At 37.1% G+C, this 26,903-nt stretch overlaps 1 protein-coding gene across 1 annotated transcript in view; it reads left to right on the top strand.

Moving 5' to 3' along the window:
- The window catches only part of LOC122797773 (microtubule-actin cross-linking factor 1-like), an 899,011-nt gene that overhangs the window by 461,314 nt on the left and 410,794 nt on the right, over positions 1–26,903 (top strand). Inside the window, exon 19 of the mRNA XM_044066295.1 lies at positions 24,694–24,891. Within this exon, the coding sequence (XP_043922230.1) occupies positions 24,694–24,891 (198 nt within the window). The remainder of the gene's footprint in view (positions 1–24,693; positions 24,892–26,903) is intronic.

Here is a 26,903-nt window from a genome sequence, read left to right as displayed (position 1 = left end):
TAAGTTAAATGTCTTATAAAAGTCTGATGTGTACCCATCTGGGCCTGGTGCTTTGCCTGTTTTTAAGTTCTTGATGACCTCAATTATCTCTTGCTGTTTAAATGGGGCTGATAGGAGACTTGCTTGGGTAGTGTTGATCTTAGGGAATTTAAGATTACTTAAGAATTTTTCAATTACATATCTAGAAGTTCATTGGGTGTTCGTATTATACATTTCTGTATAGATTTTTTAAATATTTCTATAATTTGTCTGTCAGTTTTGAATATCTTATCCTGATATTTTAGGAGAGTTATTCTAGAGGCTTCTTGTTTGTTGTCTACTATTCTTGCAAGCATTCTAGATGGGATTTGTGCCCCTTCAGAATATCTCACTATGTATTTTAGTTCTTGTAATGAGAAACTTTGTTGGTGTAGATCAAATAATTCTTTTTGTACTTTGCTTATTTGCTTTTCCAACTCAGGGCAATGAGTTGTCTGCAATTTCCTTTCTAGGTCTTTGAGTTTATTTATTAGTTTATTCTCCTTTTCCCTTCCTTACTTTTGTGAAGGAGGAGGATTTTTGAATTAGGAAGCCTCTAACTGTTGCCTTACATGCTGCCCATTGTATATCAACAGGAATGTCAATGTTAATAAGGTTGTTGTCTAGTTCTGTTAAGATGTCAGATATTTCTTTAACCACTTCAGGTTTAAAAAGTATGTTATTATTTAGGGACCAATTGCATCTGTTGTAATTGACTGACGACAATTTAAATGTCCAATTGATGTTTATCATGATTTTAGAATGATCCAATAGGTATCTGGGTTCACTAGCGTATTTTAATTTCCCTCTTGCAAATTCTTCAGAAAGTAAAAAGAAGTGTAAATGAGACCAGGAGTTATGACATTTAGAATAGTATGCATAATAATTGTTTTTCTCTGAGTTTTCTCCAAAGGAGACAGTGTCAAAGAGAAGGACATATGAGATGAGAGGGCGAGTGATGCCTGGAGATTATGTGTGTTTGCTTTACTTGTGCGATCAGACATAGTGTCTTTCACTGTGTTCTAGTCTCCCCCAATTCTAAAATAGTGGTCTGGGAATTTAAAGTGCAGTTTATGGACTTCAGAGATACAATTTGTTGTTTCGAACATGGACCATACACATTCAGAAATAGAGTTGGCTTCGATAAACTAGGATTCGATGCTGTGAAGTGACACCATGTACCATTTATATCAGATTTAAACTCAGATATAGGATCCTGAAATTATTTTTTAACTATGATAGCTACCCCCTCAGAGTTCAAACTGTCTCCAGATGCAATGACAATTTTTATCCACTTCCTATTTGTTTCTCCTCTCCATTCATCTTCTAACATAATGGGTTTTTTGTATGAAAAAGATATTGGCCTTCAACTTAAATATTAGGTGCATCAATAGCTTCTTTTTTTTTTATCTTGCAATCCTCTCATGTTCCATGAGTTTATTGTCCACATTTTACATTTTATGATGTACTCCAGATATTATCATATTTGTTATGAAAAGTTTGCTGTATTTAAGCATCCAGATTTTTTCCTCTCTAGTAGCTTCAAAAACATAGCCTGACTTAGTAGCACTAAGCTCTTCCAGAACTAAATCTGTGCCTAGCCACTTAATCACTCTAACTGGAAGAGTTTGGAAATGAAAGGTTACGAGGTAGTGCAACAGTGAAACTCGGTCTGATATCATGAGAGTGTAACCATTGAAGTTTAATAGTACTAAATGTTTAAATTCTTATACAAATCTTAAACTAATATACATTCCTAAATCTATCCAAGATAGTTTGTCCTTTACCTATCACCACATTGCCACTCAACTCCTCGTAAAACTTATTACCCAGTAAAATATATTGTTATTTGTTAGAGCATGTGGTTTAAATTCTGTTGCTCTTACTTGCATTCTAACTGCAAGGTAAGTAGTTTTGCAGTTCAGGTGCAGCTAGAAGTAGGAGTTATTGAGATCACAGACAACACAGGTATAACTCTATTTAATTAAGGAAAGTGGGTCTATATCATGCCATCCGCGGTACCCATATCTGGTGAATCAGTAATAGTTATCAGCAGAATTTCTTTATTCTTTTCGTATTTGTGAATAGAAGTGAGAATTAATTATCAGGTACATATTCATCTAATAGGCTTGATCAACCTCCGTCCTTGATGATATAATCGCTCAGGTTTGGATTCATTTGCATTCACCTTTCTTGACAGAACAAGTTTTTTTGGACTGAATCAGAGCCACCTTTACAGTCAGGTGGAATGCTCTGACTGAAGATGTAAGTGAGTGACTTGAAATGTAAGGGGGAAATTTTTGAGGAAACTAGGATGTGGTCCTTCACTATTAGAATAAAGTAAAGTTGGTAGTTTATTAAGTAGAACAAGTTTAGTAAAATGCCTAAAACTGAAAAAAGGAGTAAAGGGATATGACAATGTAGTGGGTCCTAAGTAAGTAGTAGTATGTCTAATCAATGTGCAGCAAAACCCATTCTCCAAGGATGATTGTAAGTTGGTTACTGGATTTTTGCTTGCTTGCTAGCTGCAGCTCAGGTTTGCTCAGAAAATCACTCTATTTCTTTCCAGAAATACTTTGGACTGATAAGATAGCTCCTTTTTTTCTAGTCTCTGAGAACACTGCCTCATGTCTGTGTCTACATTTTTGCATTGATTCCATAATGCAATAAATAAATTAATAATAAAGCTAGGCATCTACAGTCCCTTTCCCTTCCTACCAAGCTACAGCATGCAGTTAATATAGGGATCTTAACTCAGTCATCATCAAAGGGATTTGCCCACTAGAGAAAGTGGGGAAATACTTAACTTGCAGCATAAGAAGCATTTCAATGAAGCAAGTATGTGCAAAATCCAGGTCTGAGTCATTGAGATTAATAACAGTCTTGGTAAAGTTAATGTGAAAGAAGTAATCTGGATGTGCCAGGTAAGAAAGATTGTAGGCCTTTTGGCTAACAACCAAAACTTAGTTGGAAATGGTTAATCAGAACAGGTAAAAGCACCTCAACATTTATAGTTTTCAAGTAGTAATTAGTGGTTACAAGATCAAGGTGAATGTAGTCACTGATGCACTTATTAAGTCTGGTAGGCAAATTAACCTTATAAGGGTAATACCAGCAAAGAATTCCTTAAAGATATGATGACATAATCCCAGAAGATTAATATTAAGGTTATCCATTAATGCTGGATTTAATTTTTATGTCTGGAATTTGTAAAGAAAATAACATCTTTTAACAGATTTGTTCTACTGATAATTTAAAAATGCAGTTATACATCAATAATATTTCATGTAATAAATATCCAATATTAACATCAGAAATAATTATGTGTGGACTGAAAAGGTCTGTAGCACTGCACCTACAAGTAAGGGGAAAATGTGTCATGTTTATTGACCTCACCTTCCGTTTGCCTGCCTTATGTGTTCAAAATTTAGAGGACCAAAAAGCAACTGCTGGGGAGTCAGGATTTAATCAAGTTTTAGTTAATCCACTTATGTCAGGGTTTTGTTTATGACACCCAGGCCTCCAGGTCATCCATTTTGTTGTTTACTGAGACATTACTGGAAATCTAGTTGTATAATTACCTAGGAGTTTTACATATCAGTCCAGACCTAAGTATGCAGTGTGTACCTGAAGCAATATTGATCATATGTCATTTTGTATACTGAAGACATCTTTTTGAATTTAACAAATAACTGAATGACTGAAGTGTGATAGAGGCTAGTTAAAAGGGGCAGATGAAAGGACAAGTAGCAAATGTGGAATTCATGACATCTGGGAGTAGAACCAATTAGCAGCACAAGTCTGTTTGATATTATATCAGAGTTAGAGAACACATTTTACGTGAGACTTATTGTACAGAAGTTGACGAGGCTAAGAGATGTAACAGGCATAGTAGTCCACTATGAAATGTAAATTACAGATTTGTTAACAAGGCATGGTGAAAGACAAATACGACCAAGTAAAAAGGTATAGTCATATGTGAGTTAGAGTGAGCAGAAGGATGGCATTACTATATAGAATGTAGTTCAAGGGCCTGGAGTAAGCATTTTGAAAGGCGGTGAGAGGAACAACTCAAAGTCAAAGTCAAAGTAAACTTTATTGTCATTCAGATTATACAACTTGTGTATCACTGAACGAAATTTTGTTACTCCTTGTCAAAGTGGGGAGATTTTCACACATAGATAATCTGCATTACAACAGCTACTACATGCATGGCACATTATTGTCTTAGACTCTTTAATTATACATAAAAATTGCACAGAAAGGGGAACTTTTCACAGTAATCATTATTGCACATTTAGGATTGCTGTAACATTTAGGATTGCATAAGAATATGAATTAAGGGAATCCCAGTGGGATTATTGCACAAAAGTTATTGCACACAAATAAGTGATACGACTGTTGGAAATTCCAACAGCCTTTTCAGAGTTTAGAGTTCGCAAAGAGTTGCATTAGTATGAGTTTAGTAGTCTGGTGGCCTCTAGAAAAAAACTCTTGTTGTATCTGGCTGTTTTTGCATATCGTACTGCAGTAGCGTTTACCAGAAGATAAATAGGTGAACAGTCCATGGGCAGGATGGGTAATGTCTCTGATATTCTTGTTGGCCCTACTGAGGCATCATGACAGGTAAATGGTAAAGAGAAAAATTGCTAAGAAAAATAGATTAGGAATTACAACAGAATGAATTCCTGGAAATACACCAGATGTGTTGAGGGGAGACCAAGTTCTTAATTAAGCCCCTTTCCAGCAAAAAAGCTTTTTGAAGAAGAGAATATTAACACACTGAATACTGTTGGTATTGGATAAAGGGAGATAAGACAGATGGTGGGATGAACAGCTGACTGACTGGGCTTCAATAACTGCTTACCCTTATACAGATTACTATTTTTATTTTACTGAAATACTTGTTTTACTTTATTTTCTTATTAAAACAAGCAAGAGTTCACTAGGCTGTAAGGAAGAAGAAAGGGATGTGTTCTTACAGAGAGAGAGAGAGACTGAGTACTTAATTAACCCCTTGAGCTGCTGCTTATGGTGATGCAAAGATACAAAGACATGTTTTGGTGTATTTGTATATTAAGCTTGTTTAGCAAGGTTGGCAAGATAGGACAGTAAGGTAGAGTTACTTAAGTTTGGTTTTGTGCTATTAAATTTCAAAAGGTAACTGTTCAGTAGTAGAGACATATCAATTTTATAGTTGTTTTAGTGATGGAGAAAACTGCGGTGGTGGTGCTGCGGTAGCGTTGTCGCCTCACAGTAAGACGTTGTCCTGTTCGATTCTCAGCTGAAGCGTCTTCTGTGTGGAGACATGCGTGAATGGGAGTACCTTCGTTGAAGGTTGTGAATCAGGGCACATATACAGATAACATGACAGAAATAGGAATTCAATGCAGCAATAAAAACAGTTAAACAATCGGCACATTTAAGGATAATATGACAGAAGTAGGAATTCAATGCCGCAATAAAAGCAGTTAAACAATCGGCACATATACAGATAACATGACAGAAGCAGATAAAAATGGTGACAAAATAGGTACAGTACAAAGCACTAACACTGCTACAAATTATATACTGATTACAGAAGGTACACATGCTAGAAATAAAAGGTGCTTAAGAGATGAGAATATGGAAGAGACAGAACAAGAAACGTGGGAGATGATTAGGAAAAGGAGAATAAGGGCTTTAATGAATCAAAAGAAATAAGAAATAGTGATCTCCAGCAATGCAATGAGGGTAGCCTGGAAGTAATTCAGATTGGCAATGACAGTTATAATACATTATACAATGCCTCCTCTAAAACGTGCACGCTGATTGGCCAGCCCAACCAGCGTGCCAGTTGTAAATCGAAAAGGTCCGATGTTAAAAGAGTTTAACATAGATCTCCGTTGCTTTTATGTTAAACTCCTTTAACATCGGAGATCTCTCACTATGTTAAATGAGTTTAACAAGGCATGCACAGTACATCAGAACGAACACCAGACAGCCATTATTTAAGAAAAGTAATTATTTCTTTTCTTAAATAATGTCATTATAATAACTACTGGGTGTGGGTAATGGTGGATTTACTTACTGTCTTTGTTTTGGTCCGGTCCTCGGCTGACCGACCAAACCACGCCAACGGTAAATAATCCAGCATTACCCACACCCAGGCTATATTAATTAACTCTGGAATACTAGTAACTGGTGACTCCTTATTAAGAGGCATCAGAATATTCTGTCCAGGCTGGATAGGGTAAACATCACAATCACATGTCTAGGGGAAACACTGTAAGAAATATTTGAGTAGGACTAGAACAGCTATTTAAAGATGTAAAGAAATATGATGTTGTGTTTGTGGTCTATGGAAACAACAATATTGGAAAAAACTAGTGAAGCGGTTTTTGAAACAGAACTTAATACGATAATATCATTAGTGATGTTTTCCCTGTTCCACTGCTCAATAAGACATTGTTCAAGGTGGCAAGACAAATTACAAGTATTACTAAAAGGGTTTGCTTCCATAATGAAACACCCGAGGTAGCAGTTTGAGAAGATACGTTTGATAGATGAAGATTGTTTGGCTGTGATAAGCTGCACCTTAGCCATAATGGGATTAGATGGCTTACTACTAAGCTAACCACGTTGGTGCAGCCTTTTTTATAAAAAGCAAAGTTGGAAGTAAGAACACGGTACTAGAGCATGCTTCTAAACTGTATTGTGTATTAATTAATGCCAGAAGCTTGAACAAAAAGTTTGTTGAGCCAGAGGCTATGGCACCTCTTGGCAAATACAGTAATATTTTTTATTACTGAGGCATGGTTTAATAATAACAAAAATGACTTGGAGTTGATGGGATACAGAGAATATCACCTGATTGAAGGAATAAGAAAGGTGGTGGAATTTCAGTTAATGTGGATTTGTGTTTTGAATCATCTAGAATGTTCCATGGGGAAAATTCTGAAATAATGTAAACATAGGCTGGGAAAAAGTTACGTGGGAAATGATACTTTTTTACAGCTCTCCTAATCAACCTAGTTTGGGTGCATTTTGCTCAGATATGGACGTGTTTCCAACAGGGCTACGGCATGGTAATAGTGGAATCAAATAAGCTTAAAATGAACTGGGATAATCCAAATATGAGCATTGACAGCAAGAGTTCGATTATTATCACTAGTATTCAGCTTGGATATACTCAGGTAATCAGCAATGCTACTAGAAATGATGCAATATTAGACAGTATATGAGTTAAACAATGTGTGACTGTAATAATTGTTAAATTGGACCAGACATACCAGGATCAGAAAATTCTAGTGTTAGCTGGGAGGTGACTAAACTAACTTTAAAAATGTTTATATAGTTCAAAAACCAAAAATAAAATTTTACCAAACTGATTTTGGAGCCGTTAAAAAGGAACTATCTGTATTTTATGAGCACATGCATTCAGTAATTACTTTCTATGTGCCATATAGGAGGACATATAAACACTGTAGAAAATGTAATGCATGGTGGACAATAAAGTTGAAAAGAAAGGAACTATGGTTTAAGTGAAGTAATGGCCCATGCCAGAACAATAAAAATAAGTATCAGGAAGTATGCCATAGTTTTAGGAAATTGGTAAGAAAAAAAAAAAATATATATATATATATATATCTTGTATAAACTCTTGTAAAGCCTCCTATGAGGGTCATAGTTTGAATTCATGAACACTGAACATTATAAACATTGTATTTCTAGGTATGCAATAAAAATAAGACGGCGAGCAGAGCAGAGCTTAAAGATGCAGGTGGCTGACAAGAAGGAGGGAAAAGTAGAATAGCGAAGATGAAGAGAAAAATAATGGGATGTAGATTATTGAGTTATTTATTTATTTACTGTTTGCTACCTGAGTAGGTAGACGTGTCAGTGCTGCTTTTCCACCACAAAATAGCCCATGCGGCAAGTACAAGAAAGGTAATGACAAATATGCAGTCTGGTACTGACAATACAATACCAAAGGTACATACAGATACTAACATATTTTCAGTATCAGGAAAGAAAGATAATATTCTTTAAGGTATGTAGAGGTGGTGAAGGTGGTGTGTGATTTTAGAGTCAAGCCACACAAAAAAGAAAGAAAATAATCAGGTGGGTAAGAAACAAAACAAAAAGCTAAGCAATGAAGAATTGTAAAAACTTATAAAAATAAAGTCAGATGAGAAATAATCATAGAATTGTAAAATAACAGAATGCACAAGACAACTGGGTCATGTGGCCGTTTACACTTTGCTCATCCTTAGTTCTCATCTCCTTTTTCAAGGAGTGATAGGCTAGCCATACCAGGGGTGAATTTTTTGAATACCCATCCAATTGTTTAATTCCTTCTTAAATTAAGGTAGTGTGTCACAATGCTTGATCTGGAGTGGAAGTTTGTTCTAAGGGTAGTCATTGCATGACAAAACTGTCTGTCCATCATGATTTGCTTATTTGCTGAAACAGATTTAGATCTCTGATCCTAGTGTTCACTGAACTGCTTGACTTGTGGAGAAACAAGAGATCCTGGACTGCTGGATCCCTAATGACCCAGAAGGCAAGGCACAGATCATTCTTAAGGAGTCTATAGGACACTGAATAGAGGGACAATGTCACTTTAGGCTTCCCCAACTTCTTGATATACCTACTGGGAAACATCCCAAAGGGGACATTGTATTTGATGTTGGACCTGACCAATGCTGAATACAGACGGGGAAGGACTTCTTTGGATCTAGATGAAATACACTTTGTGATTAGGTATGCCGGACAGGAGTTTCTGACCACTGCTGCAACATAATGATCAAAGGAGAGGGAATTATCTACCCATGTTCCAAGGTATTTCACAACATTTTCATTTTAGAGTGTGGTGTTTTCTATAATATAAGCTGGTTGGAGGGTTTGTCTACCAGATACAACAATATTGCATTTTTTAGCATTTAATTTCAGTGTGTTTTCTTAGCACCAACTATTAGTATCAGAAACAACAAACAAGACGGAGAGAGGAGGGCGTTCCACAATAAGCGTATAAAATTCAAAACCAGTCACAACATAATATACTTTATAAAAGGTATGAGAACTTTTAAGAGATCTTAAGAATAGTCCTAATCAACTCTGGTAAACTTTTTTTTAAATTTTTTTAAAATTTTTTTAAAAATTTTTTTAAAAAAAATTTTAATTTATTATTATATATTTATATATAGATTTGTTATGGGATTTTATATTGTGACACTATATGGGACTGTTCAACCTGTCTAGTTTGCCATCTGCTGGATATACTGGAACTGTAAGAGTTTACCAGAGTTGATTAGGACTATTCTTAAGAATCTTAAAAGTAAAGTTACCTTTTTATTATAGTATATTATTAGTTTTTTCCTATACCTAGGTTTTAATGTGCAATACACTCTTACTACTAATTAATGCATTATATATTTCCAGTATTTATATGGTTTGAACGCTAAATTTTATTAATTAGAGTAATTATGTTCTTAATTATTTAATTGTTATGTGTATATAAGGACTGTGCTTGTTTTACTTAGTTGTACAGTCTGAGGAAGCCCACTTTTGAAGTGAAAGCACTGAATAAAGGAGTTTCTTGTTTTATGACATACGCTTCGTGTCGTTGGATTACGCTACTTTCATTTTTATTTTGAGTTGGTATCGTATTGTACTTGTGTTGCAAGCTCCAACTATTAGTATGTTTAAGTTCACTTTTTACCTTCTGCATATCAGAGAGGGATTTGAGTACAATACTCAGTTTCCAATAATCTGCAAAGATGATTAAACAGAGTTTTACATTTTTGTTTGGAGAGCTGAGAGGTATATGATGAATAGCAAAGGTCCCGGCACAGATCCCTGTGGAACTCCCACTGGTTAACTTCATGTTAGTGTCTTTATCACATCCTGCTAATAAATATGGCTCTTACTAGGCTTGTTAGGAGTAAAACTTCAGCCAAAATACTTGCCTCTGTTAAGTGTAGGTTTTCTGAGCTAGGAATTTAAACAAAATAATGAAAAACGACTTTTGACTTCAGCCATTAATGCTAGCTTCCTAGAAACAACAGCAATTTATCCTCTTCCACAGAATAATCATTACTGTCCTCTCAGACTGCCCACACATGACCACAACTCTGTAACAATAATTTAGTCATAAATAGTAAAAATGGAGAGAAAACAGTAGATGTAGCACAGGGAAACAACACTGTACATAATGAACTCAGTCAAGTAACTATACAAACACAGTATTTTAATTTCTAGCAAAGGAAACATAAAATGTTTAGTGATTTGAATACCACTGAACATAACATAAATTAATGGTGACAGTATGTGCATAAGAAATAAAATACCTTCTTGATTTTTGGTTTTGGTACTACATTTAGCTTCTTTCAACAACCAAAACAGGAAAGTCAAGTAAGCTTCCCTGTAGATACCATTGTGACAGAAAAAGGGTTATTTACATTGGGAAGTGTCAGAAATGTGAAGGATTTTATATTGGGAAGACGAAAAGAGCCCTGAGGGACAGGATATACCAGCACTAATACAGCATCAGTAAAAGGGGTGATAAAAATGCACTATTTAAACATATTAAGAGTTACCCCACTCATTTTTTTATGTTTTCAGTTATAGACCATGTAGATTTGGGACCCAGGGGAGGACTTTTAGATGAGTATTTAGAACTTAAAGAGTTAAAGTGGCAGCTTAAATGTCAAGTCAGTGTTTTCCCAGGTCTCAATGATTTAGCTTCAATCAGTAGTGTCTTGAAGCTCAGGGCTATGTTTGATTTATAATAATTATAACATTTTGGTTGTTATGTTGTGAATTCATGCTTTAGTTTTATTTTTTCAATTTTAATACTGTTTAATTGTGAAAACTTATTTTAAGGGCAGGTTAACTACATTGTTTTCGGATGGGCTTGCGGGTTTGTCATTGCATTTTAATTATGGGTATGTTTTAAACTGTGTGTGTAATTGGTCACATGGTCTGTTGGTATTTATATGGTTGTGAGTTTCAATATTGTTTATTCTGATGAAGTCCTCGGTACCTGGACAAAAGTGCTCAAATGTGTGAATAAAGTGAGTTTCTGGTTTTCAGACCTTCTACCTTTTTGTTTTTTGATAGTTCGTTAGAGTTTTTCTGTAATTTTTTCTTGTGTTTATTGTCTGTAGCACAATCTTATGAAGCAGAATCTCTTTGTTAGATAAGCAGGTTTCAGGCTTAATGTCCTGTGATAATCATAAGTCAGACAGAAGGGAAGGTCACTGGGAACCCAAGCTATCACAGCCAGAAGATGGATAAAATATCTTTTAAACAAAAATGACCTTAGAGTTTATGTGCCTGTCCATCGGATGCAGGGATAATCAAGCCCAAACACAGGAACAATGCTGTGGACAAAAATGCCTGCCAAAAGCAATATAAGCAAGAATATGCTGAGGTATCAAAGCACACCTCTGGATCAATGATCCCACCTTCTTTCCAGTGTACTTAGTGAACAGCTTTAGAACATGTCAGGCAGATTTTTCTTGTTAAAAAACAACAGTTATTTTTATTGCTTACAGACTGACAATGGCAGTCAAGATCTCCTGGCAAAAGCAAGCAAGTCTCAGTTTCAGTGTGTTACACAGCAATCTGCAATGAGATAGTTGGGGGAGGGGCAAGAACCCAGAATACTACAACATTGGGTACAGCTGCAGCTCACAGTGCATGTTTCTCTACTGTGATCCTCATATGAGCCAACTTCTGTACAGATTCTGCAAGTTCTCTTTATGTCCATGTGATGTACACTGTCTGGGCCAGTAATCAAGGAGCCTGAATCCTCACCACTGACAAAAGTGAGGGATGTTCACTTTGACCAAAAATAGATACACACAGTATTTCCAAATACAGCTCTCTGCACCAAGCACAATTTCCCTTAAAAGCACACTGGAAGCACATTCAGTCTGGGGTCTGGGCTTCTCTCTCTCTCTCTCTCTCTCTCTCTAGGGCCCCAGTAAGACTCCCTACAGGCACACCTATAGAGTTGAGTCCTCAGCCAAATGTCCAAGCCAAGTTCTCCACCACTCTGTCTCTGTGAAACCAGTGCTCTATGTTCCTGCTCTAAGAAGCTGACACACACATTCTTTGAGATTTGATGCGCGCACACACACACACACACACACACACACACACACACACACACACACACACACACACACACACAAAATGCTGGCATAGATTTATTTGCTCTGCTACTCTTTGCCCAGACTACAAGGTAGTTACTGCCACCAGACAGTCCAAAGTCAGCTACTCTAAGGCTGTTATGAGGGTACCCAATTATACTGAGTGAAATTAACACTAATACAAATGGTAATGTTGACCTAACAGCAAGGCATTCAGGAATGGCCACAGTGTCACCAAATAAATATAACTACTCACAAAGGTTAAAACATTCTCTGAAAGACCAGCCACAATGAAAAGTTTAAATATATTTAATAATACATAATAAAATAATATGAAAATGCTAAATATCAATTTATAATAAACACCAAAGTTTCAGTCACAGGAAATATTAAAATAACATGGATGAATAGTTTCACACAGATACAGAAAAAAACAGCACTTAACTAATCTCACTATATTTTCCTGACTTATCTAAAGAATTACTATTCCCTGGTTACTTAATAAAGGAAGGCAAGATAAGGTAGGTTAGAGAACCTTCTTTGTCAGGTTATAAAAATGGACTGCAATAAGACCTCTGTCTCATCTAGTATTAAAACATCATTTCAGTGCTGGGTTACAGAATGACATCATATACATCTGATCATCTGACTTCTGGTTCCCATATTACACCCCTTTATAGAAACTGAACCTGAATCTCGCACATATGTGTTACCATACACACAGACAGAGCTTTGCTAAGATGCGTTATAGTATCTGAAAGCCATAAAACCACTTCAACACTTTCACCCTTCCAGGGTAAAAATTAGTTCACTACTAAGGACAATAGCAGGATTCGTAGTCCTTGCTTTCACACACATTTAGTCTCTGGCTGCAATCAGCACTATAAGATATAATCTTTATGGCTTAAATTAAGTAATTTAATTTCAGGATATTTTTCTAAATGTTAGCTGGGGCTGACCGTAACCTCTTCTCTTCCAGTAGCCTCTGTTACAGTATATACATTTAATAAGTTACAATAGTACAGTCTGACATACTTGTATATTTCTTTTCTGTCCAGCAGGACACCCTATGGGTAAATTTTTAACACAAACAGGTTTACAAATACATTTTTCAACACAAGCATCTGTATACATTGGTTTGATATACAAATGACATATAATTCTTTACAAAACTCCAGCTAGCTATGCTGGCATATATTACACATCCACTACCCTACTTCTCCTGGCATAGTTGGCAATACCTCACATCATTACAGTCCATATGAGTTTCCTCGAAATCTCTAGATTCTTTTATGTGTGCACTTGTGAGTGAGTGTGTGTGTGTGTGTGTGTGTGTGTGTGTGTGTGTGTGTGTGTGTGTGTGTGTGTGTGCTTGTGGGAGAGTGTGCATGCACTTGTGAAAGTATGTGAGTGTGTGTGTGTATGTCTGTGCATATGTGCATGCATGTTTGTGCATGTGTTTGTGTGTGTGTGTGTGTGTGTGTGTGTGTGTGTTTGTGTATGTGCATGTGTGTTTTCATGTATGTGTGTTTTCTGTCATAGATTAATGCCTCATCCATGGTTATTAAGGTACAGTATGCTCTGCCTTCCCTTGATCCTGAAGAGGATAAAGAGGGTATGAATAAAAACAACATGTTTGCATGTATATATAAGAAGATCAAAAACAGTGATTACTGAGTAAGGATAGCTTATTGGGATGGGATATTGAGACTGTCTGCCAGTTAGTCCAGTGGATTAAAACTCCTAGCTGTTATTGAGCGGCTTCTTATAACCAAAGGGTACTGGGCTGAATTCCTTCAACCTTCATTTGTGTACTGCATGAATCTGAACAAGTCACTTAACCAGATAGTTATCCTGGGTTACTCCTGAAAAGAGACATCTGTGTCCAGTGGGCTTAGTCGGTTAATAAATGTATAAAATAAAAAAAAATGGAGACCATAGCTCCTTGAGTATAGAATTGTATTTGGTGAAAAGAAGAATAAAAGCATATTTACCATGGGTACTTCCCCAACTTAAAGATCCCATTTGCCTTTAAAAAGTATCATAAGCAGTGGTGCAAAGCTGATTTTGTCAGTTTAATGTGGTGGTACCATTAAAGAAATTCAGTAACATGATAACTGCAAAACATATGGTAAATAAATCTCATGTTTAAGTTATAAATGCTTGGAAGTATGTCTTTAGTACATGATGGACAAATACAAAAAAATATTAATGAGGATCTGAATAAATATGGAAACTGTACTGAGAATCGGGATGTTTCTATAGTAGATGTTGGATTCAGTTATTTAATTAATTCGCTAACTGGATAAGCCTCTATGATGGGCCTTTGCAAGTGTGACTCAGGCACACTTCTTTACAAGCCTGTTGCTCAGGGAAAAACATTTTTTTAACATTTATTGATATTTTTCCTTAGCATTTGATATATCTAGGCATGTAAGTACATATTTGTGTTACAGAAACAAGGAATCCTAATACGTGTTATAGAAGATGAAATCTGGAAAGGCTAACAGAAACTAAAAAAATCTACCAGGAGAAAATTGGAACTATAGCTGATGTAAAAAAGGCTTTTGTTTAACTTGTTTTAAATAAAACAGTGATAATTTTGTTCACAATAGGACAACAGTAGTAAGACTTAGACATCTAGGATTGATTTGTGTGGATTTTTTACAAATGATATGACAGTATTGTTTTCATCTCAGATGTGTTTTTATGTATGTGGTTATCTTCACCAGACAAGTGGCTTAGGAATATTTAATAACCACGGGAGCCACCACCAGGTCAGGCAGAACCACCTTATACCTCTCAACTGTCCAGATTTTCACAGTATGTCCAAATTTCTACATCACATTTTTTTTAAAATACCTTCATTGAGTTATCAATTGTGACATGGGCAAACATACATTTATATAAAAGTAATCTAACCATATTAACAAGTTCACATTTACAAACATTATACATCACATATATTGTTGCATAGCATATAATCAAAGCAACATTACATACATTGTTCATTTCCTGCCTTTTGTTAAACCTCATTCTGCCTCCAAAACATTTTTTATGCATGTATTTTTCCCGCAATTTCCATTTTTTTAATTTAATTTACTCCTACGTTTTCCTAAAGATTCCACTTCCTGTTCTTTTATCTTTGTTCCAATATTCAGTACAAGTATAGTCAGGTTAGATTCTGATTTTCATTTTCTAGTAATTACTTTTTTGCAGCCATCAGAATAAAAACTTAACAAGGCCTTACTATGTCTAGGCAATTCAGATCCTGTATCCCAGCTCAAAAAATAATTTCCTTAGCTTTATTCATCTATTCACCCAGCATTCCTGACAGAGTCCTGTTTAGAGAAGTTTTAAAGTCTGCCAACTCATTACACTCCAAGAACATACACTCCCAAGTATCTCCTTCTTGCCCATTACACCTCAGAATTTGGAATGTACCTGAGGAAAAATTCTTCAGAGTCTGCTTGGAGTATAAAAGTGGGAGGTTGACATAATGGTTAAGGCGTTTACATCCCTATCAGTGGAATCTCCTTTCTCCATTCCTATGTTGGCTTAGTTTTTAATACTGTATTCATAAAATATCAGAAAGTATACTATGTATGACTTATTTTCCTTACGGATCTGTGTCCAAAATGCCATTCATTACTTATCTTTTGAATTACCCCCTTCATCATCATCATCACTTTCCACTTTGAATTGCAGCTTTATACTTGTGTTATGTATAACAGCCTTAACTGTGTAGCTCTAAAATATCTCTCACAATCAGGTAATCATAAACTTCCTTGTTCTCTTGGGAGGATCAGCTTATCTCATTTGACTCTTGCCATCTTCCACTCCCAAATAAAACCCTTCAATTATTTTTTTAAGTACTATCCACAACTTCTCTGGTTGATAAAAATATGCCTTACATGTATATAAAACTAAAGGGACTAAAAACATTTTCACTGTTTGTATCTTGCTATCCATATCCATAGGCAAGGGTTTTCAGTTTCTCAGTTTTTGTGTTTTCTTTTGTTTAGTTTCTTCCCACATATTCTTAGCTGCCATAACAGAATCCTTTTAACCCATACTCATAAATACTTCATTGGATCATGTCCCCATAAATATGAGTGTTGCTGAACCAAGTTATGTGTAGGTACATAGTTTATAGATATATAACCTTTGTTTTATCTTTATTAATTTTATATACCCCCCCCCCAAAAAAAAAAAAACAGAAATGTCTCAGAATGTTCCACAATAGATGTCCTCTGCCTAACATTTTGATCAGTTCATCATACAATTTGTGTTTTTCTAGCAAATCACTAAAGATTGAAGTCAGTAAACAATGACATACATTTGAGTTTCAGCGTTCATATTCTTTTTGAAAATGCATGCAAACACACATCTTATTATTCTAGCAACTTCTACATTTGTAAGAGCAATATTTAAAATCTGTCCCTGTTTTTGGGTCTTTGTCCCCACATTATTTTAGGCTTTCTCCAGATTTGTTTATGCTAAAAGGTTGAGACGTATGATCCCCCCCCTATACTGCAGCGCAGTGTCAGTATTGTGCTGTGCAATACTAAACTGATGACCCAATTGATCAGATTTAACAGCCCCATTTTTTTCAATTTGACAAGAGATAGAAACTAGGGAAAATCAGCTAATTAGCATTTATTACATAATGCAGGAAAATAATTTGATCAGAATCAGCGTCTAACAAATAAAAGTAGAATATTCTTCTTTACGGCTTTTCCCAGTTAGGGGTGACCACAGAGGATCACCTGCCTGCTCATGATTGAAATGGAGTTTTTATGGTGTTGAGTTGCCAGCCAGGTGCCAGACCTTCCACAGAACGCACACACACACGCAGTCATGCCTAGGGCCAATTGTCCAATCCACCTACAGCATATCTTTGGGATGTGGGAGGAAACCAGAGCACCAGGAGGAAACCCACACGACCACAGAGAGGACATGCAGACTCCACACAGAAGGCACTCCAGCCAAGGATCGAATCAGAGAACCTCTTGCTGTGAGGTGGCAATGCTAACTGCTGCACCACTGCGGCCGCCCGAAAGTAGAATATTAATAATTAATATTTATCTTTTGCTTTCTGGAATGGCTTCATTAGACATGGGTATTTCTTTCTCTGCAAACATTTAGGAAACATATTTTTCAGTGTAGTGTGGTAAAAGTTAGTGAAGAAGCGATACACATATGCTTTATGAACATAGTGTTCACATTCTAACTGTAACTTCTCTTCAGGGTAAGCTGTGTATCAAAAATAACTGACCTTTGCAAGAACTAAAGGGGTTAAGATATAATGAATTGCAGTTTCATGAAGCAAACAGTATTGAATTCACATGTCAGTAAAGGTTGCCACAGTAATTAACTCATACTACCAACTAATCCTAAATGGTACACAAACCACAAGCAAAGCTGGTATAAAATGTGGGACAAAAGATGGCACACTGCTTACTAGTTTTCCATTCTTGTTGGTATAGTTTGGGAAAGCTAAACATTTCCTACATTTTCTGTGTTGTATGATTGTATGATAACAAGCTGAGATCCCTTATAAGATCCTCCAAAGCTAGCTACGAAAATAAAATCGCCACTAATTCCAAGGACAAGCACAAAGCATTCTATAGCTATGTCAAGAATCTCAATGGCAACACCCAGATCTGCTCTGAGTTACAGCACAAAGGCACGAAAATTACAGAACCAACTGATATTGCCAACATCTTGGCAGATAGGTTCAGTGCTAACTTTACCCCCCCTCACCCCCTAAAGGGCCCATATCTATACAGGAAGAATGCAGAGTCCCTGTAATCACAACTATGCAGGTGAAAGCTGCACTCTCTAAAGCCAAAAACACAGCATCCATGGGACCGGACAACATCCCAGGCTGCATTTTACATGAACTTCAGAATGAACTGGCTCCTCACTTAAGCACCATGTTCAATAATAGCCTCACATCAGGCTTTGTGCCCACTGAATGGCGCACATCAATAGTTATCCCACTCCACAAAGGGGGAGCCACCACTGATCCCAGAAACTATAGACCTATTAGCCTGACGAGCCTGGTCTGCAAGTCCATGGAAGGTATCATCATGGAACTCATAAACAAAGACATTGGTAACCTCCAAACTCTGGATCCCACCCAGTTCAGGTTTGTGAAAGGCAGATCATGCCTCCTGAACCTGATCGACTTCTTTGAGGTAGTCAACAAAGCCGTAGATAAGGATAAGGTGGTTCACACAGCCTATCTTGACCTCGCCAAGTCTTTTGACACCATCCCCCATTCTGGAATTATAGCTAAACTCAATAAACTAGGCATAAATCCCTACATCACAAGATGGGTTGCCAACATGCTCACTGACAGAACCCACACTGTAAAAGTTGCCGACTCCAAATCTGACCTCAAACCAGTGACAAGTGGAGTACCACAGAGTTCCGTCCTGGGACCGCTCGTGTTTGGTATCTACTTCTCTGATGTACAGGCTAACACAGAAGGCCTCTGGCTGACGAAGTTCGCAGATGACTGCAAACTAGGAGGCATAGTCAAGTCCCCAAATGATGTGAACATCTTACAGAAGGGCCTCTCTGAGACAGATGCCTGGTGTCAGAGCCATGGCCTCAAGCTCAATGCCAAAAAGTGCAGTGTCATCCCCTTTGGTAAAAACTCTGTACCCATGAACTACCACATAGGCAGCAATCTACTTAACACTGAATGCGTGATAAGAGACCTTGGGACCCAGGTGGACAGTAGTCTCTCCTTTGATAGTCACATCGCCACAGTAGTCAGGAAGTCCTTCTACATGGCACACCTCATCATAAAAGGGTTCTCATTCAGGAAAAAAGAGGTCATCGTTCCCCTCTATTCGACACTCATTACACCCATTATAGAGTACAACACCCCTTTTAGAATGTACCTCACAAGACATCTGCAGCAGCTGGAAAGACTACAGAAGTACCTCACAAAGAAGATTACTGGACTCAAAACAAATGCCCTACACTGACCGTCTCAAAAAACTCCAGCTTTACTCCATAGCATATCGCCTACTCCGAGGTGATCTCTGCCTAACATATAAAGCTGTGTCAAACCCAGAGCTGTTGGACATGCTACACCTAAAGAAATCCCAATCCCTCCGAGCTACACGCTCTAGGGACCTAAACCTTGTCACCACAATAAACAGGACATGCTGGAGGAATAGATTCCTATCCCAGAGACTTTCCATACTCTGATGCAGGCTACCCATCTATGTCAAGCCAAGTTCTTCATTAGCACTCTTCAAGAAAAATCTTGATGAGTGGATGGGAAATAGGAAATACACCCCGGGGATCACTTCTGTGTCTCTGCTCGACAGTGGCACAGGAAAATAACTTTCTTGGGTGACGTAAGCCATGGAACCTTGTTGGCTAGGCTTACGTAGGCCCTTATATATATATAATATATATATATATATATAATATATATATATATATGTATAGCCTAGTACATACCTATGAACCTATGAACCTATGTGTCATTTATCCCTATAGTTTTATCTCATAACCTTTCCTATAACCAAACAATGCATCCAAATATATTCTGTTCGGGAGGCTGTGTCCCTAGTCAATTTTTTGTTTAATAACATGCATGGGAAATACATTAGTTATACACAGGCCAATACATAACCAGAAAGCCAGACTACACTATATAAAAAAAGAGTATTAAAGCTGCAGATGTATAGAACACAAACCACTATAGTTAATGAGAACACATGGTCAGAAGACATGGTATATAAACTAGTCCCAACCGTACCTCTGTCAGATACCTTAATCATATAAATCATCACTGCTGACCAACCACCCTGTGTGCCCCTTTTATACTTTCACTTGCTCTACACCTGCTCATACAGCTTCACTGAGTCTTCCCTATTCAGCACAGCCTTGCTGTCTGTAGATATATTGGAGTCACATATCTGTACAGTGCCCTAGATCTAGTGCTAATAAAGCTTCTATCAGTGGAACTGGTGTTCATCACACCCTGGACAGTCTCATATTTTTTATATTGCTCATCTTGTTTTATGTTTATTTTTACAAGGTAACTGAACGGGTCCTTTTCAGACCATTTTCATCTATGACCCCGGCCACAAGGGCAAGGGTAAAAATAACACATATAGGAAATGAGGTAACTGGTGTACCCAAAGAAAACCCAACAAATACACAGGACAAACATGCAAAATGTCACATAAATGACCCCTATAGTGCTGAAGCTGCAGTTTTACCACTGAAGCTCTGTAATTTCCCATAGAAGCCTTCAGTATTATAGCAATTACATGTCTTGGGATACAGAAATAACAATTCATCACTGGTGGCATAGCATAGTCTTTCTTTTGGACTCCACTCAGATCTGCAAATTGGAATGCATAGACAGGCCATCACAGCATAGTGGTGTACAGGTAGTATACATCCCTATGTTGTGTACAGGAATGCTTGTTCTGAGGACCCACATCCCCTAACCTTCTTTGTATATGGCAGTGCCTGCTGCTTAGGGCACCTCACCTTCCCTAATGTTTAAAGTAATGATTATGATTATTGTCCAGAACACCCCCCAACTCTTCACAATAAACTCTTGCAGGGGAATACTTCTCAGCCATCACACAAGCCATGTAAATGCTCATATCTCAGAATTGTCATGGGGAACTCAGACTTTGTAGTGAATCATTCTGGCACACCATACCTGCGCATGTTGTACCAGTAGATTTTATAAACACACTGTATTAGTGATATTAACAGTTTATTAATGTGCACCTTGGATGCTGCCTGGCTGGCATAGTACATATCCCTAGTATAATCTGGCAGCAGGCAAATCTCTGAAGCAGGAAGAAGGTAACCAGACAAAAAAGTAAGAGCCAGGAACCGTGGCAGCCACCTTCTCTGCACCATTATAAATCAAAAGTTTAATATTGTGGGCACAAATTTAGACCCCTTTCATCCACAGATGTCAATGCAGTGAGCTGACTGCCATAATAGTATGGCTGGCACCAGAGCTATATAACCCTTTCTATTAGTAATCAGTTAATAATAATAATCAGTGCTTTACCCCAGAAAAAATACAAATAAAATAAAATACATCAAGGTGCAGTATGATATACAACAATATAGAATGTTAGTACACTGTCTTGTATGCAGAAATCTATAATGCCTACACATGCACAGACTAAAGGTGAAGGTCTATTGATTTATATAAAAAATAAATATATCTCCATGCTGGTCAAAAAGGACAATGTATTTGAGATTCTTCATGCTCAAAACACTGTAGGCAAAATCCCAAACCACTTCTTTGCAAGCTATAGGTCCTCCTCTATGACCCAAGAAGCACATAACATGTGGTTAAATTTACTGGAAACAATCACCATCTAACTCAAAACCATATTTATGGGCAACTTTAATTATCCCACTATTAACTGGGAATCATGTCTGACAACAAGCATGCATGCACAGAGATTCCTGGATTTTGTAACCACAAACTCCCTGGACCAGATTGTCAATACACAGACCAGGGGCACAAACATATCGGATTTGGTTCTCACTAACCAATATGGAAAGTGCTGCACAGCCCCCAGTGTAATGTCCTCTATGATAAGGTCAGGTCATAAAACTGTCTCCTTTGAAGTAAAAATATAGCCTGTAACTCCAGCTAACCCTGGGATGTACAAGAACTACTCTAAGACTAACTTCCTACTATTACTTGATAAACTGGCAACATTTCAAAATCCTTTAAACCCTATGCAGAACTGTTCACAGAAACCATATACATGCATGTTAATAGCTGAATAGAGGCAGCTACAATCACCAGGAATAAATACAGAATTAACTCACAAAACAAGCCACCCTGGTGGAATCACAACATGAGTAAGCTGTATAACATAAAAATTAAGAGGTGTATAGCCCAGAAGGATAAAAGAACTCACATCTAACTAAACAAACAACTCAGGGAACAAATAAAGTCTAACAAAGCCAAATTTGTGGCAAATCTCACCTTTCAGACCAAGGACAACCATAAGGCATTCTTTAGCTACGTCCGCAACCTCAAAGACAATATAAAATTGTGTGCAGAGCTCATTGTTAATGGACCCACCTACAATGAGCCAGAAGACCTAGAAAACCTACTTGCAGACAAATTCAACTCTAACTTTATCCCATCTCCTTCTCCCCGCCTCCTCTTAGGAAATGCCATCAAATATAACTCCCCCAACTATCACTAGGGAACAGGTCCTCGTTGCTCTCTCTAAGACCAAGAACACCGCAGCAATGGATCCCAATAATATCCCAAGCTACTTTCTAAATAACATCAAACTCAACATATCAGGTCCTCTGGAATTACTATTTAACCATGTCCCCCAAATAGGCTTTGTGCCTCATAAATGGAGAGTGGCTACTGTGATCCCTTTGCAAAAATGCAGACCATCTACAATCATGGAAATGATCGATAATGACATAGGAAACCTCTAGAGACTGGGCTTGACCTAAATTGGTTTCATCAAGTGCAGACATGCCTACTCAACCTGGTAGAGTTCTTTGAGAAGGTCACTAAAGCAATGGACAAAACAAAACAGTTCCGACTGCCTACCTTAACCTGGCCAAGGCATTTGACAAAATCCCCCACTTAGGCAAACAAACTCAGGAGGTTAGGTATAAACCCTTATGTCACCCAGTGGATAGCCAGCTGGCTCACAAGCAGGACCCAGGAAGCTGGAGTTGGAGAGTCCACCTCCACAAACAGATTAGTCACCAGTGGAGTCCCTCAAGGATCTGTCCTGGGACCACTTTTTTTTGGCATCTACTTCTCTGAAGTCAAAGCCAATGTCAAGGGCCTACGGAGACCAAATCTGCAGACAATTGCAAATTGGGAGCAGTCATAGAATCCCCCACTGACACTAATGTTGTCCAATGGAGGGGTAGTTTGCAGAACTGATGAGAAAGGGTCTTAAAAATTATGATTATTGTCATGTCTCACATCTTATCTCCTGATGTTCTCTTGATTTATAATTGATTGAGCACTGAGTACTCTATGGTAGTAAGGAAATTATTCTGTGCTGTGCAACTTATAAACAAATATATGGCATCTGGGTCAAAGAATGCCATTGTTCCACTGTATTCAGTATTCATCAGACTTATCATTGTGTACACTCCACCCTTTGGTTTGTACCTAATCTGACATATCCAACAATTGGAACATCCACAGATGTTCCTCACAAAAGAATAAAGGGAATAAATAATATCTTCTATACAGACCACCTCAAGGCCCTCTCACTGTATTCTGTCTCCTACAGGCTGTTGAGGGGAGACCTGTGTCTGGCATACAATGCCTCTTCAGACCCCACCCTGATGGGCCTCCTTCATATCCACAAAGAAAATAAGACCAGAATCACCAATTCTAAAGACATAAACCTTGCCTGTAATATAAATAGGACCTGCTGGAGAGACAGGTATGCATCTATCCCAGAAACTACTCCTTGTCTGGAACAGGCTCTCCGATCCATGTGAAGAAGTGTTCTTCCCTAACCCAGTTCAAGTGTAACTTGGACAATTGGATGGGGGAAAGGAAATATATCCCTGGTTTGGCAACTATGTCTCTAATGGACACAGACAGCCTGTAAATGGTTCATCTCCCAGACCTCTGCTTGTAAATATTTCATCTCCCAAGTCCTTGCTTACACTTATCAATGGTGCCAGAATGTTTCAGAGATTGGGGATGCATGGCTTGGCTTAAAAATGCCCCAGTGGTTGTCAGCCAAGTACACACCTATGAACATATGCATCTAAATCAGGGTAAATGTTTTACAATGAAATGTGCTAAAAACTAATAGTAGCTATGGAGCATTATGAATTGCACTGTCACATTACTAATACAATTCTGTAGTGCAGCCTGGTGAAAGCCATAACAGTGACTTTAGCCAAAAGATGAACTTTTATTAATGCCTTCTGTTTTCTTTTAATTTGGTTTATTCTCAGAGTTTATTGACTGCTGATGCTTATAATCTAAAGGCATGAACATTTCCTTCTGTTATTCCTATGATGATGATGATGATGATGATTACTGTTAGATGTGCTTGTTTGTTTATTTCATTTATACTAGAACAGTAAACACAGTGGTATTACATAGGTCTAAAGGGATGAGCACCATATTTTATTTTGTGGCTTTTCCCAGATCATGAATCTAATACTATTCATTTGATAAGAAAGACACACATTTACTAACACACTCTGATATGCCCAAAAACTAATAGCGGAAAGAAAGGGCAAGGCCATATTTATTTTTATATATATTATATATATTTATTAGAATGAAGCAATCTGTATTTGAGAAAAAAGTCATCTGCAAAAATTGGTGAACAGCTTGATAAATGCAAGAAAAAAGAATGGAAAGGTAAGTTAGTTAAAATTTAACTATGCAAAAAAAAAAAAAAAAGACTTACATATGGCAGCAATAAACTCAGATCTGCTTGCAACAGGTTGGTCCTAGTATATAGTATGTGACTGCATTTGTTTGTTTTTCTAGGTTTTGAGGAATGATGTTATGTCTCACCAACAAACTGTTGAGTCCCTATGTCGTGCTGGCCAAGACTTGTTGAAGTCAAGTGCTAATGACAATGCTGAGATGCTGGAAACCAGCCTGAAACAGCTCAGTGAACAATGGGAGTGTGTGCGGAGTGAGACAGAAAGGAGACAGTTGGAACTGGAGAATAATCTCAGCCAGGTACCTTACATTTTGTTTCAGGGAGGTGTATTTGCAAAACTGATGAGAAACGGTCTTAAAAATGATGATTATTGTCATGTCCCGCAACTTATCTCCTGATGTTCTCTTGATTTATAATTGATTCAGAACTGACTACAACTTAAATATGGTGCCTCATTTATATTGAGGTCCAGTTTCTACTCTGCTACGCAATATTGATAGGAAGAATAAAAGTATATAGAAGCCAAGTAATCTGCTGACATTTAAGGAATATATTTGTATTTTGGATGTGATTTATTCAAAATTGATATGCCTGGCAAGACAAGCACATGATTAGTTGTCAGTATTTCTTTATAATATTTGTATTCATTTATTTCAGACTAGCAGTTATAATATCAAAATATGACTTCATATCCAGCCCAACACCCACAAATAAATAAATAAATTGATGAAACCACACAAGTTGATAACATACTGTATGATATGAAAACAGTTCTAACAAATGCCTGCAGAGTAGGTGACAGACTTATTTCACACCATCTTAGCAGCAATGATGGTGTACCACTTCATTCAAAAAATTGTCTTGTACTGATGCAGTCCCTTCTCCGCAATTTGAAAAAAAAGTCTAATAGAAATTAGACAAAATCTCCCTATTAAAATAAGATATATTTCCAGCATCTAAGTTTACACTTTACCAAGGGAGCAACACCCATGAACACAATCCCCTCTCAAGTCATCATCCCTTCCATACTCAGGAAAGAGACAATTGTTACACAGTCTGTTACCCAAAGATAGCCTATCACTGTAATCATCCTTTGTACCCCCAATTGCCCTTACAATTCTCCAAGCCTCTTTTAAAACATCAAAACATGAACTAGTAATCCCAGTTCTTCAGAAACAGCATTCAGATAAGCAATTCACTTCTTATAGTTCTAAAGTTTCAAATTCACAAGTGGCTATATTTTAAGTGGCATACATTCATCTCAATTAGTTGCATTCTAAAATTACTCTAAATCTAAATAAAATGAAATTACAATGTAAGATTAAGCTAAGAAAATAGAACCCACCATATCTTCTTTCAATCTCTTCATCAATGTGTGCACTAAGCCTAAATCAATAACCATGGATATCATCAGTCCAATTATAAAATATCAATTTGCAGGCTACAATTTTGTCAACATTTTTTTAATCTCCCAGGCATGCCCAATCAGCTTGCATTTTTTATCTAACAAAGAGGTAACATCAGTCCTTTTCCAGGGCACCCCCCATCAGCAGACCTCTGAAAAAGGAAAGTACAGTATTCCCTAGTGTAGACCAACACCCACCTTTTAGCAAGCCAGACTCCCAGTGTTCCATAAAACACATTTATTACTTACTTATTTAAACACATAAGGCCAATACACTGTTAGTCATAATTCTGATCCATCTCCAGTAAACTCCTTCAAAAAGTCATGAGCCTGACTCACACAACAAGGCAGGGGTCATCATTACTCCTTCAAGGGAAGACTAATCCCCCAAGGATGGAGGTTATTCCCCAGTATGTTATGCTACATAAATACAGTCTTCACTTATAGTTGCATATCACAGATCAGTCCACAGTCAGCAAAATAAAAAAACACTATTGACAGAAGAGCACCCCTACAATCTTTAGTTGAATACTCATTTAATTAAGACAGAGTTTCACAATAGGCTGATCATAATTTTAGTTCTATTAACGTACTGCTTAATTAGTAATCCTAACCTGGACAAAAGAAAGCTTGTTTACCATTTACACCATCCTTCAAAATAAAGTAGTCATACCAATACAATCTTCACCCCAACTAACATATATCTTATTTATTTATTTTACATTTGTTTACTGGGAGAGCCTGACTGGATAAAAGACCCATTTTCAGTGGAGGCCCAGGAAGAAAAGCTCCATCATTTACAGTGACACTTTTACATACAAGCCATACAATTAACTGATTATGCAAGCATTAGAGAGTAATAAGAGTTGTCAGACATAAACTGGTGATATGCACAAGTAAATATAC

Source organism: Protopterus annectens, chromosome 3.part1 (assembly GCF_019279795.1).
Source record: "Protopterus annectens isolate FY-2018-M chromosome 3.part1, PAN1.0, whole genome shotgun sequence".
NCBI classification, from domain to species: Eukaryota; Metazoa; Chordata; order Ceratodontiformes; family Protopteridae; genus Protopterus; species Protopterus annectens.
Note: the sequence above shows the minus strand (reverse complement) of the source record. Positions and strands in the feature narration are given on the sequence as shown.